Genomic DNA, 16,055 nt, shown 5'->3' on the forward strand with positions numbered 1-16,055 from the left:
AAACAAATGTCTTCAAAGAAGTCTTTGTACAATGGAGAATATTAGTTATATAATGACTAGGTTTCAAAAAAAAAATTGGAATATGTTCAAAAAAAAAAAAAAAAAAAAAAAAAAAAAGAACAGAAAAATGCTGAGACATCCATTCATTAGCAAACAAAGCCAGCTTCCATCTAAATACATCTGATCTAGGAATCTTCCTTTCTAGACTCCTCATAATAGATTTGAATATCCATTAAGACACATAGAAGCTTTTAGCAAAAAAAATAACTTCTCTTCCCATTGAAATGGTTTCTTAGGTCAGAAATTCATGTCAGTTTTTAAGACTATGTGCCCAAGATAATATGGCAGAGATAAACTGGAGGATCTGAGGCTGGGAAAGTGATTACCTTTGGCAAGTTAAATCCAGCCAACTTGGTGTCAACTGTCACTTCCCTGGGAACATTAAAGGGGATGATATTGCCTATTCTCTGCACCTCGTGGATGACAGCATTGGTGTAGGGCATGGAGTCTCGGTCTGCTAGATTCGGCTGTCTTGCTTGGCCAATCACTCTGTCAATCTCAGCCTGCATTTTTTCTGAAAAACAAACAACAAAACAGAAAAATTCTATGAATTTTAAAACTTTAATTCTTTTTTTTTCTAATGATATAGAATCTGTCTCTGAATACTCACCTGTTTTTATTTCATTTTAGTGTCCAGGATATAAAGAAATAAAAGTTTCCTCAACCCTTCAAATCGCTGTTTTATAAAACTGTCAATTCAATAACTTCCTTTGAGCTTCAACATAATCATAAAATTTGATACACACTGAACTAATTGTCTCATATATGCTCATAGTTGTATCTAATCAGGTTTCTACAAAGAAGCGGTTTCTATAAGCAAGCATCATCCATTGAGTGTCTTAAAAATCAATATGAATGCATTCCATAGTTCTAGAACTTGGAATTTCACAGATCAAGGCACTATATGTTTTCTTGCCTGATAGACAACAACTTTCTGTCTCATAGGTACCAAAGCTTTGCTGTTATCTCATGCCACCAAGGAGAAAGGAATCTCTCTGGTACTTCTTTTGGAAAGGCATTAATCTCCTGAACAATCACAATGAGAATTAGAGTTGAACATGAGTTTGGCAAGGACAGAAATGTTCAGACTATATAGCACATCTATAAAGTCTAATTTCATAAGGAGATATATCTGTGTGGACTGTGGAGAGCAGTCTGTTACTGGACACAGTTTTCTTCTGTGATTATTAAGCATAAGTCTGCTTCATCTTGAGTGTGTTTTGAGATTTACACAAACTTTTTATAGTAATAAATGATTGATTGATTCTGCAAGCTGTCTGTCAATATGACTCCTCTTTCTCAAGAGTAATAGAGGTTTAACTAATTTTATTTGATTGCCTGGCTATAAATTTCATTTTAAATGAATTTGAAACTTTAAGCCCTTTACTATTACTCTACTTATAAAGATTGATTTCATACAAAGTTTATGTAATATAAAATTTATTGCTATTACAATGATGATTTTTGAGGCAGGATTCTACTTATACGGCTATGCTCAACTTGGACCTTCAACACACCAGTTTCAAATTTGTATTAATTCAGGACACTATGCTAAGTTAAAGAATATGATCCCAAAATTATAAATTCTCAACTAACTGAAAAAAGAAATAGTCAAGTATTGAGAAAAATAGTGTGGGCCACCAATCACAGCTCTTCTCACCATTTTTACATGAATAATGTACTAGCCTTTAATATGTTCTTATTCTTGTACACATTATTGCTGGAACATCATCTTGTAAAAAATTTTATGTCCATGCTTCAAATACTATTTTCCCTCTTTCTGCATTCTTGCTTCTGTGTGGGGTAGTATTAGACTGATTTTTTTTCAGTTAGTTGAGAATTTATAATTTTGGGATCATATTCTTTAACTTAGCATAGTGTCCTGAATTTATGCAGTGTCAGAGTTTATGTTTCAGAGCTGTAAGGTAACTCAGTGGTTAAGATCACTTGTTGCTCCTGCCAAAGACCAGAGCTTGGTTCCCACACACATATGATGGCCAACAGCCATCTGTAATGCAAGTTCCAGGAATTTTGATGCTTTCTTCTGACTTCTGCATTTACATAGTATACATACACAGGCAAAGCACATATACACATAACATAAAATAAATCAAAAAATTAGAAAGAACTTCTTATCTGACTATTTTTTTCTCTCAGGCATATTCCATGCTTTATTTATTCAGGGAACTTGGGTGCTCTGGTTTTTACCATCTCTTGACTACTGTGCATGTTGTAAAATGAACATAGTTGTAATTGTATTATTGAAATCTATTGATATTTGATGTCTTATTTTTCAGGAGTCAAATCTATAATCTAAGTGAGTCCATATTAATTTAAAAAAAGAGTAGTCTTAGGACAGCTAGATAGTTGACAGGCTTGAACTACCTACTGACCTGAATGAAACCTTAGGATCTACATGGTGAAAGGGACAATTGATTCCTGGAAGTTATCCTATGACCCCTGCATTTATGCCATGGCATCTCCCACATCCCTTTAAATACAGCCAAAAAGATAAGTGTAATATTCATGAAAATATATTTTAAATGATGATTCAATATGTATGCATACAGTTAAAGATAGATACATATTAAGTGTACATTTTACATTCATAAAGAAAAGAAGTTCACTTTGGGGAGATAGCTCAGTCGGTAAAATATTTCCTTTGCAAACATGAGGATCAAAGTTTGGTCCCTAGAATCTATATGAAAAAGTCAGATGTGATGGCAAAAGCTTGTAGTTCTAATATGCTGGAGATGCAGAGATAAGTGGACCCCTGGGGCTCAGTGGTTATTTGCTGAATCTCAGGCCTATGAGAGAACTTATCTTTTAAAAAGAAAAGTAAACTATGTTTCTGAAGAAGTTGGTTTGTGGCCTCAACATGTATATACACATATATACATACATACATTCACAGAGAGTCACTTACCCAAAGATGAAATAAAAATTATGGACAAATTTTACTTCATCATATTGGCAGAACTCTTTACCTTTTTGGTTTTCAAAATGGACTAAATTGATTTTATAAATAAATAAACTGTGAACCACAATTTGAAAACAAAATATCTCATGGTATAAAAAGAAAAATGGTCCTAATCAGCACCTGGTAAGCTCTTCTAAAATATAGAGGAAGAGAAATTATGAGACAGAGCATGCTTTGTCATGGACAAAAGGCAGTGGAGAGACAATAAAACAATGTATAAATCTCAGTGATGAGGAGCATTGTTCATCTCTGGATGAAGAAAGTGGCAACAATTTGGCAGCCAGTAAATTCCTGGAGAAATGTGAGATACCTTAGAAAGGTGGAGCCTTGTAATATCCTTCTAGATTTGGCAGAAATTGGAACAATAAATTTTTGGTAGATAGAAGACCCATTGTCATGACTTAGATGCAAGAATAAAGACAGCAACAATATAAGACTGTAACACAGGAATGCTACAATGCAGGGTGGGTGGGGTTGAGAATGGGCAGAGAGGAGCATGTCACATGACTCCAGAAACCAGATTAGGGCATTTGCACAATATCCAGGGGAAATAAGAATGTGTTGCTAAAAAGGAAGGAGGAAATCTGTGGATGCTCTTAGGGTAAAGTCATTCTTAGCTGGAATTTACCACAGTGTCATTTCCTTTCTTTGCTTTCTTCTAGGCTCAGTTCTTTGTGAGGTGAACCCATCATGATCCTGACAGAACATGTGGGGAATGTCCCCCTTTCTAAGTGCACATTACCTCCCAGGCACTCTACCTTTCCCCACCCCTCCATGCCATCTTCTGGTCCCATCAGAACCACAGCTTCCAGAAGCATCATTCCACCTGTCCAGGTGCATTCATCACACACTTACCTTGGACTTCTGGGTAGAGGGCCATGCAGAGGAAAGCCCAGCGCAGTGTTGTAGATGTTGTCTCTGTTCCAGCAAAGAAGAGGTCCAGAGTGCTGCAGATGAGGTTTTCTTCATTGAAACTTGTAGTAGTCTTGTCTGGGTACTGGAAAAGAGTGTGTGTGTTTGTTTGTTCAGAGGTTTTGAATTTACAAAGATTCATATAAAGTGATATTCCCTTTGACTGCCTCCTGAAACACTTTCTTGCCCCAAGTACAGCAAGCTGACCAAAGCACTATAGCATTTGGGTGGATAAAAATTGGGACCTAGCCGGGCGTGGTGGTGCACGCCTTTAATCCCAGCACTCGGGAGGCAGAGGCAGGCGGATTTCTGAGTTCGAGGCCAGCCTGGTCTACAAAGTGAGTTCCAGGACAGCCAGGGCTACACAGACAAACCCTGTCTCAAAAAACAAAAAAAAAAAAAAAAAAAAAAATTGGGACCTAGCAAACACAGATTTGGATGCTCACAGTCAGCTATTGGATGGATCACAGGGCCCCCAGTGGAGGAGCTAGAGAAAGTACCCAAGGAGCTAAAGGGATTTGCAATCCTATAGGTGGAACAACAATATGAACTAACCAGTACCCCCCTGGAGCTCATGTCTCTAGCTGCATATGAATCAGAAATGGCCTAGTTGGCCATCAGTGGAAAGAGAGGCCCATTGGTCATGCAAACTTTATATGCCTCAGTACAGGGGAACGACAGGGCCAAGAAGTGGGAGTAGGCGTGTGGGGGAGTGGGTGGGGGAGCGTGTGGGGGACTTTTGGAATAGCATTGGAATGTAAATGAAATAAATACCCAATTAAAAATGATGGAAAAAATCACTGCAACTATTTTATTTTCTGACTAAACTCTGTAAAACCTTTGACCTGTGATAAGAAAATGGGATAGAAAAATTATATTTGCCTTCTAGTATCAGCCACATTACTAAGTCTCTTCCTCTGAAGAAAAAAAAGTACAATATTGCTTTTATCAATATTATCCAAGACAAATGAAATAAAAGAGAGGAACCCAATTTATCCATGCTTACACTACTAATCCAGTAATGTGTCCCAGTAAGAGGGCTGGTGACATTGAGGCTGTATAATTTGTGATATGGTTTAGACCTATAATGAAATTCCAGAATTACTAAAGGCTTATGTTTTGGATTCTTGGTTTCTAGTCATCTGAAGTATTTCTGGAGGTTCTAAAACATTGGGGGGTAGGCTATAGCTGGATGCATCCAGTCACTAGGGGCAGGACTCTGAAAGTTATCACCAGGCCCCAGATCTTGCCTTGGTCCCTGTGTCTTAATGTAGCATCATGTTTTGCTACCTTCAGCTTAGCTTGCCTGGCTTTCCTTCTTTGTAGTAATGGACCAAATTCCTGACACTGTGAGCCAAAATAAATCTCTTTTGTGTTGTTTTTGCCAGGTATTATCATAATGATGCAAAAGTAACAACCACAGCAAACTGACCACTGTCTAGCCTCTTGTGCATTACGGGATGCTTTTTAGGGGACCTCATCTAACCATTAAGGTTAAACTTCAGCATTCAGCTGTATTATGTTTTGCCTTGCAGTGGTGTGTGAGATGCAGTCAGTAACTGGCCCTAGACAAACTTGTAAAAAATTGGATTCTGAAGCTTAATTGGAGCTTTCATTTATGACACAGTCATTCACATATGGATAAAAGCTAAGAGACATATAAAGATAGTATCTAGCATCATTGCAGTCTCCCAACAAATGTCTTAGAACTCTATTTTTAATGACCCTAGTAATCCTAAATAAATGACACATATACCTCATAAGTACTATATCCTTTTCATTTAATTTCCCTGTAGTGTGCTATGTAATTTTCCACAGATGTATATCTATTCATTTCTGTGCATATTGCTTAAGACTCCATAGTTAACATTGTACATGAGAATTATTTTTATAAGAGCTCAAAGTTCAGAATCAAAGAGATGAAATATAAAGATGGCAGCAGTGATCAGGGAGAAATAGATGCTACAGTCTTGGCATTGAAGATGAAGGAAGGAGACATAGCAAAAGGTATCTGTGTCCTGTAGAGTCACAATTGAGTTCTCATTACTTCCAGGCAAAGCTTTCCTGGCCAACAGGTATACAAGGATCATATAGTACTGTGATAAAACACATCTGTGCCATGCCAAACAAATAAGCTCAGGGAAACATGTTGTAGGATCAACTGAAAACCATTAAACTGCTACTTCTTCTGCAATCAGAAAACAACACAGCAGGCATCTTCCCCACCTTTGCCATTTCTGTGAGGAAAGCATCAATGAAGTCTCTTGGCTCATCTGGATCCCAGTCTCTCCGGTGATTGTTAACAATATCGGAAACAAACAATTGCAATTTTCTCCAGTTTCTGAAAAGCGTCTGGTGTGATCCAGGAAGATACTGAAGTATCCTTGGAAAAATATTGTAAAGCTGATTGGGAAAAATAAGACAGTCATGGAGACACATGGTGCCACATTTCAAAACAGGCTTGTCTTTCTCTTTGTGTCTTACAGTGGGATAGTCAAGCCAACTTGACTCCTGTTTCTCTCTCTCTCTCTACAACCAAAAAACCCAACTAATTGTATATATTCTTGTTAAAATAGAAGCCAACTAAAAGGCATGAGGGTAGTAAGGTAGACACGGCAGAACTGGTTTATAAAGATCTTGCATTATTTTACAGAGGGATAAAATAGTTATCCCAGATGCTGAACATTTAAAGCTGTCAATTTTATTTAGATTAATTTATTTTGTTTTAAGTTGTGCATGATTCTTGGTGCCTGCAGAAGCCAGAAGAGAGTATTGAAGCCCCTTAAACTGGAGTTGTGGATTGTTGTGAGTCATTGTTTACATGCTGGGGAGTGAACTGTGGTCCTATTCAAGACCAACTAATACTCGAAAGTGCAACTGCATAGGCCATCTCTCTAGCTCCTACAATGATCAAATTTTAAGGCAAGGACTAATGTCATAGAAAAATTTAAAAGTACTTTCAATTTCTACTTGGGGATGTTAAATGAGAACATTTAATAAGTTAAAACATAGGAAAACTCAGATAATTATAAACTATAAAATACTCACAAATTAATCCTCACAATTTAATAATTTAAAAATATTTACTTTATTTATAATTATGTGTATGAGGCAAAATTAATTCATGAGTTCAGGTGCCTACTGAAGCCAGAAACATTGGGTTCCCTGGAGTCACAGACTTTGTGGCCATCCAACCTGAGTGCTGGGAACCAAATTTGGGACTTCTTCAAAATCAGCCTGTGCTTGTAATTGCCAATCGATCTCTCTAGTTTTCTCACACTTCATTATTTCCAGTAATGGGAAATAAGTGTACCAATAAAAAGGGAACAATTATCAAATCTGGTACAGCATTTATAGCTAATTGCCGATGGTTTAAAAGGAAACTTCCAAAACAGAAGCACGTGAGAGTTTAAAAAATAAACACAGAAGGTGGTTTTCTAGATGAAGACTTAAGGAAAGCAGAGCAGCCCATGCATATCAGATGACAATATCTTGAATGGGGAAAAGAGTATTAGGCAAAAAGAACACTCCTAATTAAGAAGAGAGAACATTAACTTTATGTGTATCCAAGTGTGTTGTAAAAAGTGCAAAGTTGGAGTTCTGCATAAGACGGTATACTACAAGTTGCTCCTGAGAGCCAGTAACAAAGACAGACAAGACAAGGAAAGCAGACATTATCCCACAGGGAATTAGATAAAAAGCTTGGGGACCTCCTGGAAGGAGTGAAAGGATCCTCAAAAACGATGAAGACCAAACAGGTCACTTTGATCCAGGGAGTTCCCTTAAGGGGGAAGCTCAGAAGGCTCTTCTAAGTGTCTGGCAGCAGAAAGCTGGCAACCTTATCCACAGGATAAGCCCACAATCCCTGTAAGTGAAGCTGTTCTTCGTACTGATTCCTTTTGTTAATGAGTCAGTGGAGGAGAAAAACCCATTTTGTCATGATATCCAATTTGAAGGGGAGCAGCTGGGTGGCAGTTTGACAGAGAATGCATTGCTAAAAACTGAGCCACCCAGAGGTCTGAAATTATGGAGCATTCATTGGTCAGAGAATCTCAGAGTTGTCTCTCACTGTAGCCTTTGGGAAGAGTAGATTCAGAGAGATAGTTATGGACAGAAGTGAGACCTAATACAAGTAGGCCTAAGTGAGGCTGACAGCAAGAACCAAGATCAAGCAGAGAAGTGGATAGGAAGACTCCCTGCCCTCAGTGGACAGGAACAAAGCCCCTCTGTTGAGTCAGACCCTGGAGTTCAGCAGCTCTGAGTCTGAGGTCAGCATGTTAATGCATTCTGTCTTTCACTATCGTTGAACAAGAGATCTCTGAATATACAAGTCAGGAAGTTAGGAAGGAGATCTGGAGACCTAAGTAGAATGAAAATAGAATCGATGTACACTTGATAAAAAAGCAAACTGGGGGAAAATGGAAGCCAGCTGGTTTACTGAGATGAAACAGTAAGTAAAATAATAGTGGCAAAGGTATGAAGTTATTATGATGACACCCATTGTTATTTAATTAATCTAAATGAAAAAAATTTAAAACTATAAAGTTGACAGAACTCTATCATACAAAAGATAACTCTTATATTTTAGAAGGCAATTTTAGCCTATTAGATGGAATAACCAGCACAGATATAATAGAGATGTTGGGAATTTGCTCTATAGCTCCAGATCAGAAGCAATAGTAGTAGGACATGTTTATTAGTGATGTGTGACTGGACATCTACTGACCCTTGTTGGAGTTGATTCACATGTGTGCTGTGGTCATAATTACATTTTTTCCTACTGTTACATAATCTTTCAGTTTTCAAAATTAAAGCACTTTTGAACACTAAAACAGTTAAAAATTTTTATTTTATTTTATTTAATTTATTTTTTATTAGGTATTTTCCTCGTTTACATTTTCAATGCTATCCCAAAAGTCCCCCATACCCACCCCCCCAATCCCCTATCCACCCACTNCCCCTTTTTGGCCCTGGGGTTCCCCTGTACTGGGGCATATAAAGTTTGCAAGTCCAATGGGCCTCTCTTTGTAGTGATAGCCAACTAGGCCATCTTTTGATACATATGCAGCTAGAGACAAGAGCTCCGGGGTACTGGTTAGTTCATTTTGTTGTTCCACCTATAGGGTTGCAGTTCCCTTTAGCTCCTTGGGTACTTTCTCCAGCTCCTCCATTGGGAGCCCTGTGATCCATCCACTAGCTGACTGTGATCATCCACTTCTGTGTTTGCTAGGCCCCGGCATGGTCTCACAAGAGACAGCTATATCTGGGTCCTTTCAGCAAAATCTTGCTAGTGTATGCAGTGGTGTCAGCGTTTGGAAGCTGATTATGGGATGGATCACTGCATATGGCAATCACTAGATGGTCCATCCTTTCGTCACAGCTCCAAATTTTGTCTCTGTAACTCCTTCCATGGGTGTTTTGTTCCCATTTCTAAGAAGGGGCAAAGTGTCCACACTTTGGTCTTCGTTCTTCTTGAATTTCATGTAATTGATGGGAGGACAAATGGTTCATTGAGAACACATAATTAAAACACATATAAATGTGTACACGATCTCACGTATATTTATTCCAAGGTAGCAACATGACTTCTAGGAAACTTACATGGGTAATCTTAGAAGTTAATTTTCCTTTAAAACTGTCTTACACATATAGGAATGTGACTGAATGACCAGTAATCTGTGGGAAATGTTTAGAAGATACTAAGAATTGAAGGAACAAGAATTTGGACATCGAGTTCCTCAGCTGGGGGTAACGTTTGAAGAGCAAACTTTACGTTATAGTATTGCAAGATCGACAACATGAAGTATTAATTGAAATAAAAATAGGAACGACTTTTGAATTTTTAGTTTTTTTTTTTTTTTTTTTTATGTACTGATGCAAATTCAAGACAAATGAGTGGCTGGGTTCAGATGAACACTTGTACCAGAATATACATTGCAACATTATTAACAATATCACAAGTCTGGAATCAAATCAAAAGCCCAAATATAGAGAAAGGATTGTTACCAGAAAGTCACACATTTTGCCAATCCTAATCTCAGTTAGCCAAAAACACAGAGAAATGTCAAAAACTTTGAGCTAGAAATAGAGTTAATTTTCAACAACAGCAACAGCAGCAACAACAACAACAGCTTTCACATATAAATGGTCATTCTCCAAATGCTGGTACTTTGTTTAAATATTATTTTCATGTACAAATTTTGCATATTATCAGAACATTGAAAGCAATAGAGAGATCTGAATACACACCTGTTTTTTTATTAAACTCAACTTTATATTATATCTTAACTGCAAAAGCTCTAAAATATAAAAGAGGAACCTATCTGTTTGTATTAATCCCATTCTAATATCCTTCCTAAGATACAAGAGTGCTTACTTGGCACATCATTGATGATTCCAAACACATGGCCTCATCCAGTAGCCTCAGCATCTCCTGAAACCGACTGTCATGGTAGTCAAAGCGCTCCCCAAAGGTAATAGAGCAAATTATATTGGAAACTGCATTGCTGATATTGAAGTGAGGGTCAAAAGGCTGTCCTGGAGTTGGGAAAAGAGAAAGTTGGGACAATTAAAGATATCTATGTTCATATTCTTCATAAAGAAAATAATCTCTCAGCTTCGCTTCCCCCACATAAATACTGGAGGATGCAGAGAATGAAATAATTGATGGGTTCTGGCCACAGCACCCACACAAGCTGGTATGAACCGAGGTTTCTGTCAATGGCTGAAAAGTCAGATTGGTGACCCAGATTTAAAGTCAGCAAAGCGATTATTAACCCATTTTATTTGCTAGGCTACAGTACTCTAGGTCAAGGTCATAGTTATAAGTTCACTGTTCAATCTTCAGTGTCTAGCCCAGAGCAGGCCCAAGATAAACACAAAAGCACATAATAAGAATTTGTCTAACAAACATAAGGCCACAGCCTCTTGTATTCACAGTGTGAAATGCCCACCTCCCTCATCTCTTATGGCCTCCACAAGGTAGTGAGCCTCCTCTTGTATTCGCTGCTCTAAGCTCCTCTTTCCTAGTCCAAAGTTCCTCAGTGTCATCAGGGCAAACCTTCTTTGTTCCTTCCATGTCTGGCCACTGGAGAAGATCAATCCTGGAAAGAAGAGATTCCACATTACAGCATTGTGAGTCTTATTTAAAATTTTCTGATGAATTGGATGTGAATGTGTATGATGAAAAGAAGGGTCAGTAAGTCACTTAGAAGCTATCCAGAGAGACAATCCCAAAGCAAGGGAACAAATATTTACTGGTCACCTACAATAGCACTCATCAAGCATTCCTTGTATATTATGTGATTTAGTACTTTCAGAATATCCATGTGCTTATTAACAATTAATGTAGGCCCATTTTACCCGATGAAAAAGCTATAACACAGGGATAAAGTATAGTTTATAAAGAAATATAGTTAGTAGGTAGCAACTTTTTTTCACATTTCAGTTTCTCCAGATTTGAAGTCCGTACTCTGATCACATAAGTCTAGAGGTTAATGCTTGCTGGAAATTGGTTTTTATGGTTTGTCTTAATTCAGCTCCAAAAGCTGTGCTTTTAGACATGTTGGTCCCCGCCCACAGCTGGCTTCGATTACCTTACAGCCCATGACTAGGCATGGAGGAGACAAGGGAGATTCTTTATTGCAAGCAAGGGACAGAGGGAGAGAGGAAGAAGGGGAGAATAGCCATGACTCAGAGCAAAAGAGATCAGATTTAAGAGCTTCATGAGAGAGATCATCCAACAATGTAGGTGGAAAGGGAATGTGGCCCTCTGTGGGGGGCACGGGGGTGCTGCCCAGAAGGTAACAGGGTAGCAAATATAAAATATAGACTTAGAGGTGTTAAGCCAGGAATACCAGAAGGGAGTGTGTGCAAGCCCAGAGAAGCTTTAGAAGTGACCAGCTATTGAGTTAGGAAGGCTTATTAAAATTTTCTCTGCATGTGTGTATATTTTATTTGAGAATCCAAAGAGGTCTTGTAGGGGTGGGAGTGGAGGTGCAGTGTGTGTGACCTGCTGGGATCTAGAGCCAATAACTGATTCAGCGCCACGCATGTTAAGCTAAATAATAGGAATATACTCATGGATAAGACAAGACACACGATGTAAGAAAGTTTTATGGACAATGTTCTAGCCAAAACATTATAAAGTATTGTTTTAGTAAAGAATGGACAAATGACTCAAGAAAGTAGGAAGGATGAGGATCCCACGCACGGAGTCTAGAGGCAAGGAGGAAGATCAGCATCCATCAACTACCGAATCACATGCCAAGCTGCCAAGCTTCCATCAGGTTTGTAACATTAAAAGAAATCCTCAAATTCTTTTAACTGTCCCCTTGAAATAGGTCAATACACTTGAAGTTTGATATTGACCTTCTGATTATTTTTTAAATGATAATAAGTATTCACAGCGGCCTGTTATATTATTGGTCAGAGGCGAAAGGCCCCTCATGCCATCAGTTTATTGATGGAGTATGAGGAGTTTTAAACAAGAAGAGTATCATCAGGAGGAAGGTTGACCCATTTATTTTTCTATGCCAAAGGGTTGGAGTGGGAAAAGGGAAATGAGAACATAGTGTGTCTGGCTGTACTTACTACCAAAGCATCAAGAGTTGGTGATCAAGACACATAGTTTCTCCCAAATCTGAAAAGGATACACGGTAAGTCCTCCTATGGGTGTTTTCATTCAGGAAATCCTGGCATCCTGCTTCCTTTGCAGATGACAGGTGGTTTATGGGAATGTTGCCAAGTTATAGACAGGAAACTTTACCATGTCACAAAACTTATAAAACACACCACATATTGATCAAGAAACTTACCATTTTTGTTAAAGAGATGTTTTCGGAGAAGAGTGACTGGGCGATTCATAAAATTGTGCTCCATTTGAGTAAAGATTTCTTTGATTAAGGGCATGCCAGTTACAACCACTGAAGGTATGTTAGCAAAATCCAGGCTTAGAACATTCCCGTATTTCTTCACAAACTGAAAAATATTACAGTAGTCACAATTGCACGTGCGATGTGTGTGTGTGTGTGTCCAGATATGGGAGGCATGTGTGGAGACAGTGGAACTAATGATGAGATGTCTGTGAGGACTGTGTGGGAGGAGAGGGAAGCAAGCATCTTCCTCTGTGGAAATGTTTAGAAATTTTTACACATAATGCATTAAGCTCAATTTTGAAACACACTAAGAATACAAATTTCCCTATAGAAAATCCCAATGAATTAGCTGTGCAGCTACCCTATGTCCCTAGGAGAAGGCATGAGGATATGTGTAGCAACAAATAGGGAAATTCTCTATCCTGAGGTATCCTGAATTCTAGTGAAGGCAACAATACAGTTTATTTGACAGCCCAAAGATCAAGGAAGGTAGATATGTGTATGTCTACTGTAGTTTGGTAAACATCCCTGTTTAGCCAGAGAATAATGCCCTCAAACATCTTTTATGCACAGAAGATTCCTGTATAGCTAATGTAACTAATTCTGCATGAAGTATGTGCATTTGTGTGTGGAGGTAGCATTTTGATGTGATGGAAAAGTTTCTTCTCTTCTCTACTTTCCACTTCTCCTCACTACTATTAGAATTTCCTCCAAAAATTTCATTCATGTATTCAGTCAATATGAATTAAATTAGCATTAATGTGTTCCTAGACTAGGCTATGAGACCATTCCATTCTGAAGCATCCCTGGAGTCCAGTAAAGGTCAGAGAACTATGTTCATAATCTGCCCAAAGATGAAAGTATATCTTTAAAGTTTGCTGTAGCAAACATGGAATTATTAATAAATAAAACTATCTGTTTAACCGGAAGAGACTGGGCCCGCTTCATACCCTGCTAGATATGGAAAATGCAATAAAGATCACAGGCTGGGGCTGGAGACTTTCATGTACCTCTGGAGTGAAAAGAGCATGACGATTCTGTGCTTCACTGTCTATGGAGTCTTGGGGGAGTTTCTCTATTTTTTAAATTAGAACCTAGTTATTAAAGGTAAATAAGTATCCCTCTCACATTGGATTCTGTAAGGAAGAATTTTAGGGACCCAGCCACCCTACACATTATTGAGAAATTAGCAAGCTCTATATGCAAAGAGTAAAGATGAGAAAAAAATCATGATGATGAGAAGAAAAGAACAGCTGAGTAGTACTCCACTGTGTAAATGTACCACACTGTATCCATTCCTCTGTTGAAGGACATCTGGGTTCTTTCCAGCTTCTGGCTATTATACATTAGGCTGCTATGAACATAATGGAGCATGTGTCCTGCATACTCACAGCCATCTATTGGACTGAGCACAGGGTCCCCAATGAAGGAGCTAGAGAAAAGACACAGGAGTTGAAGGGGTTTGCAGCCCCATATGAGGAACAATGTGAACGAACCAGTATCTCCAAAGCTCCTAGGGATGAAATCACCAACCAAAGAATACACATGGAGGGGCCCATGGCTCCAGATGCATATGTAGCAGAGGATGGACTTGTCAGACATCAATGGGAAGAGAAACCCTTGGTCCTGTGAAGGTTCAGTGCCCCAGTGTAGGGGAATGCCAGGACATGAAAGCAGGAGTTGGTAAGGTGGTGAGCAGGGGGAGGAGGGGTGGGATAGTGGTTTTTCAGAGGGGAAATCAGGAAAGGGAATAACATTTGAAATGTAAATAAAGAAAAAATCTAATAATAAAAAGAGAAAGAGAGAAGGAAAGAACAGTGAGTCTCTTGTCATGAATAGTATTTACTCTGTAATGGGTTGCCATTTCTTATGTCTTATTATATCAACTACATAACTCCTCACCATAATGAACATTTTCCATCTTCCCAAAAGGCAAACAAGTTGTAAGTAAAGTAGTGTAGTCAAGAAGGCAAAGCTGTTGTCTGACAGAGGGAATCCCCAAACATTATGAAAGATGTGAGGAAAAAGACATGATCCTGAGATATACAATGACCTCACAGTTTAGTGATGCAGGCATGAGTGTGAGAGATGGAGAGTTCAGGTGGAAGAAGAGGGAAACAGAGAATCAAAGAAGTGAATGTCCATGATGATGCAGCATGTGCCACTCTGAAAATTGAGCTGAATGACTATGTATGAGCAGTATCAAAGTTTCTTCCCCATGTATACTCAAGAGTTTCTGAAGACCCCACTTCTGCCTTTTGTTCTTCTGAGTCATGTCTAGTTCCAACAGTGGTTTCAAACAAAAGGGCTCCAATCCTCATTTATCATGTTTGGTCACAGAGCTCCAGTCCTATATGAACCATTTCAAATAAATGTAATGTTTTGGTTTCATCTTGGAATCTTATATACACATTACAATACAGCCTATATACAGCCTTTCTTTAACTTTTAACCAAAAGTCCAGTTTTAAGTTCATTCCACCTCTAACAAACTTTGTCCAGTGTCTCTACTAAGGACAGACTCAATAACTGTTTGTTATTTCTTCTAGATGTAAGTAATGTACACATAGAAATGTAGATCAGTTTTTAACTCTGTTTTCATGAATGTGTCCATGAGTGTTTTAAGCTTTTCAAAAACGATTTATTGGCTCATTTATAATATTGACAAGCATGTTCTAGGAATAAGTGAAATTTTAGTTTAAGTTAAGGGGGTCCTAACTGGCAATGAGTGCCATCTGGATCGTATGCTTATTCTTGAGGGAGAAACAGAATCTAAGACAGTGAGTTACAACCCCTTTCACAGTGGTTGCCCGAGGTCATCAAAAACAATTATGAGCTGAGTGGAGAGGGAGCACCTAGCCTGAACATCAGCAGCAGACATCCTGGTTCCGGGACCCCGCCAAGTGTATTCTGCACAGGTAAGAGTACAGAATACAGAAGCTAAAAGCTTCTGGGACGGGGGGAGCCACAGAGCTTCTAAGGCAGCCCCCTTTTCGGGCCCGAGACAGCTGGCCACTTTTCTGGCCAGTGGTTAGGGATCCAACCTGCCCAAAAACGCTTTGCCTGTGCATCAGCAGCAGACATCTTGGTTCCGGGACTCCGCCCAGTGTATTCTGCACAGCCCCAGAGATTACCAGATGGCGAAAGGCAAACGCAAGAATCCTACTAACATAAATCAAGACCACTCACCATCATCAGAACGCAGCACTCCCACCCCACCTAGTCCTG

At 38.7% G+C, this 16,055-nt stretch overlaps 1 protein-coding gene across 5 annotated transcripts in view; it reads right to left on the reverse strand.

Annotated features, from left to right (window-relative positions):
* LOC110292662 (cytochrome P450 2J3) overlaps window positions 1-16,055 on the reverse strand; it is a 28,222-nt gene that overhangs the window by 9,220 nt on the left and 2,947 nt on the right. For 2 of the 5 annotated variants that reach the window (XM_021160136.1, XM_021160137.2), the window contains exons 2-7: window positions 12,769-12,931; window positions 10,906-11,055; window positions 10,329-10,489; window positions 6,179-6,355; window positions 3,896-4,037; window positions 387-574 (exon numbers count right to left, since the gene is read on the reverse strand). In XM_021160136.1, coding sequence (XP_021015795.1) covers window positions 387-574; window positions 3,896-4,037; window positions 6,179-6,355; window positions 10,329-10,489; window positions 10,906-11,055; window positions 12,769-12,931 — 981 coding nt within the window. The remainder of the gene's footprint in view (window positions 1-386; window positions 575-3,895; window positions 4,038-6,178; window positions 6,356-10,328; window positions 10,490-10,905; window positions 11,056-12,768; window positions 12,932-16,055) is intronic. The other 3 variants (XM_029475835.1, XM_021160139.2, XM_029475836.1) reach the window with 2 other exon arrangements.

This window comes from Mus caroli, chromosome 4 (genome assembly GCF_900094665.2).
Source record: "Mus caroli chromosome 4, CAROLI_EIJ_v1.1, whole genome shotgun sequence".
Lineage (NCBI taxonomy): Eukaryota > Metazoa > Chordata > Mammalia > Rodentia > Muridae > Mus > Mus caroli.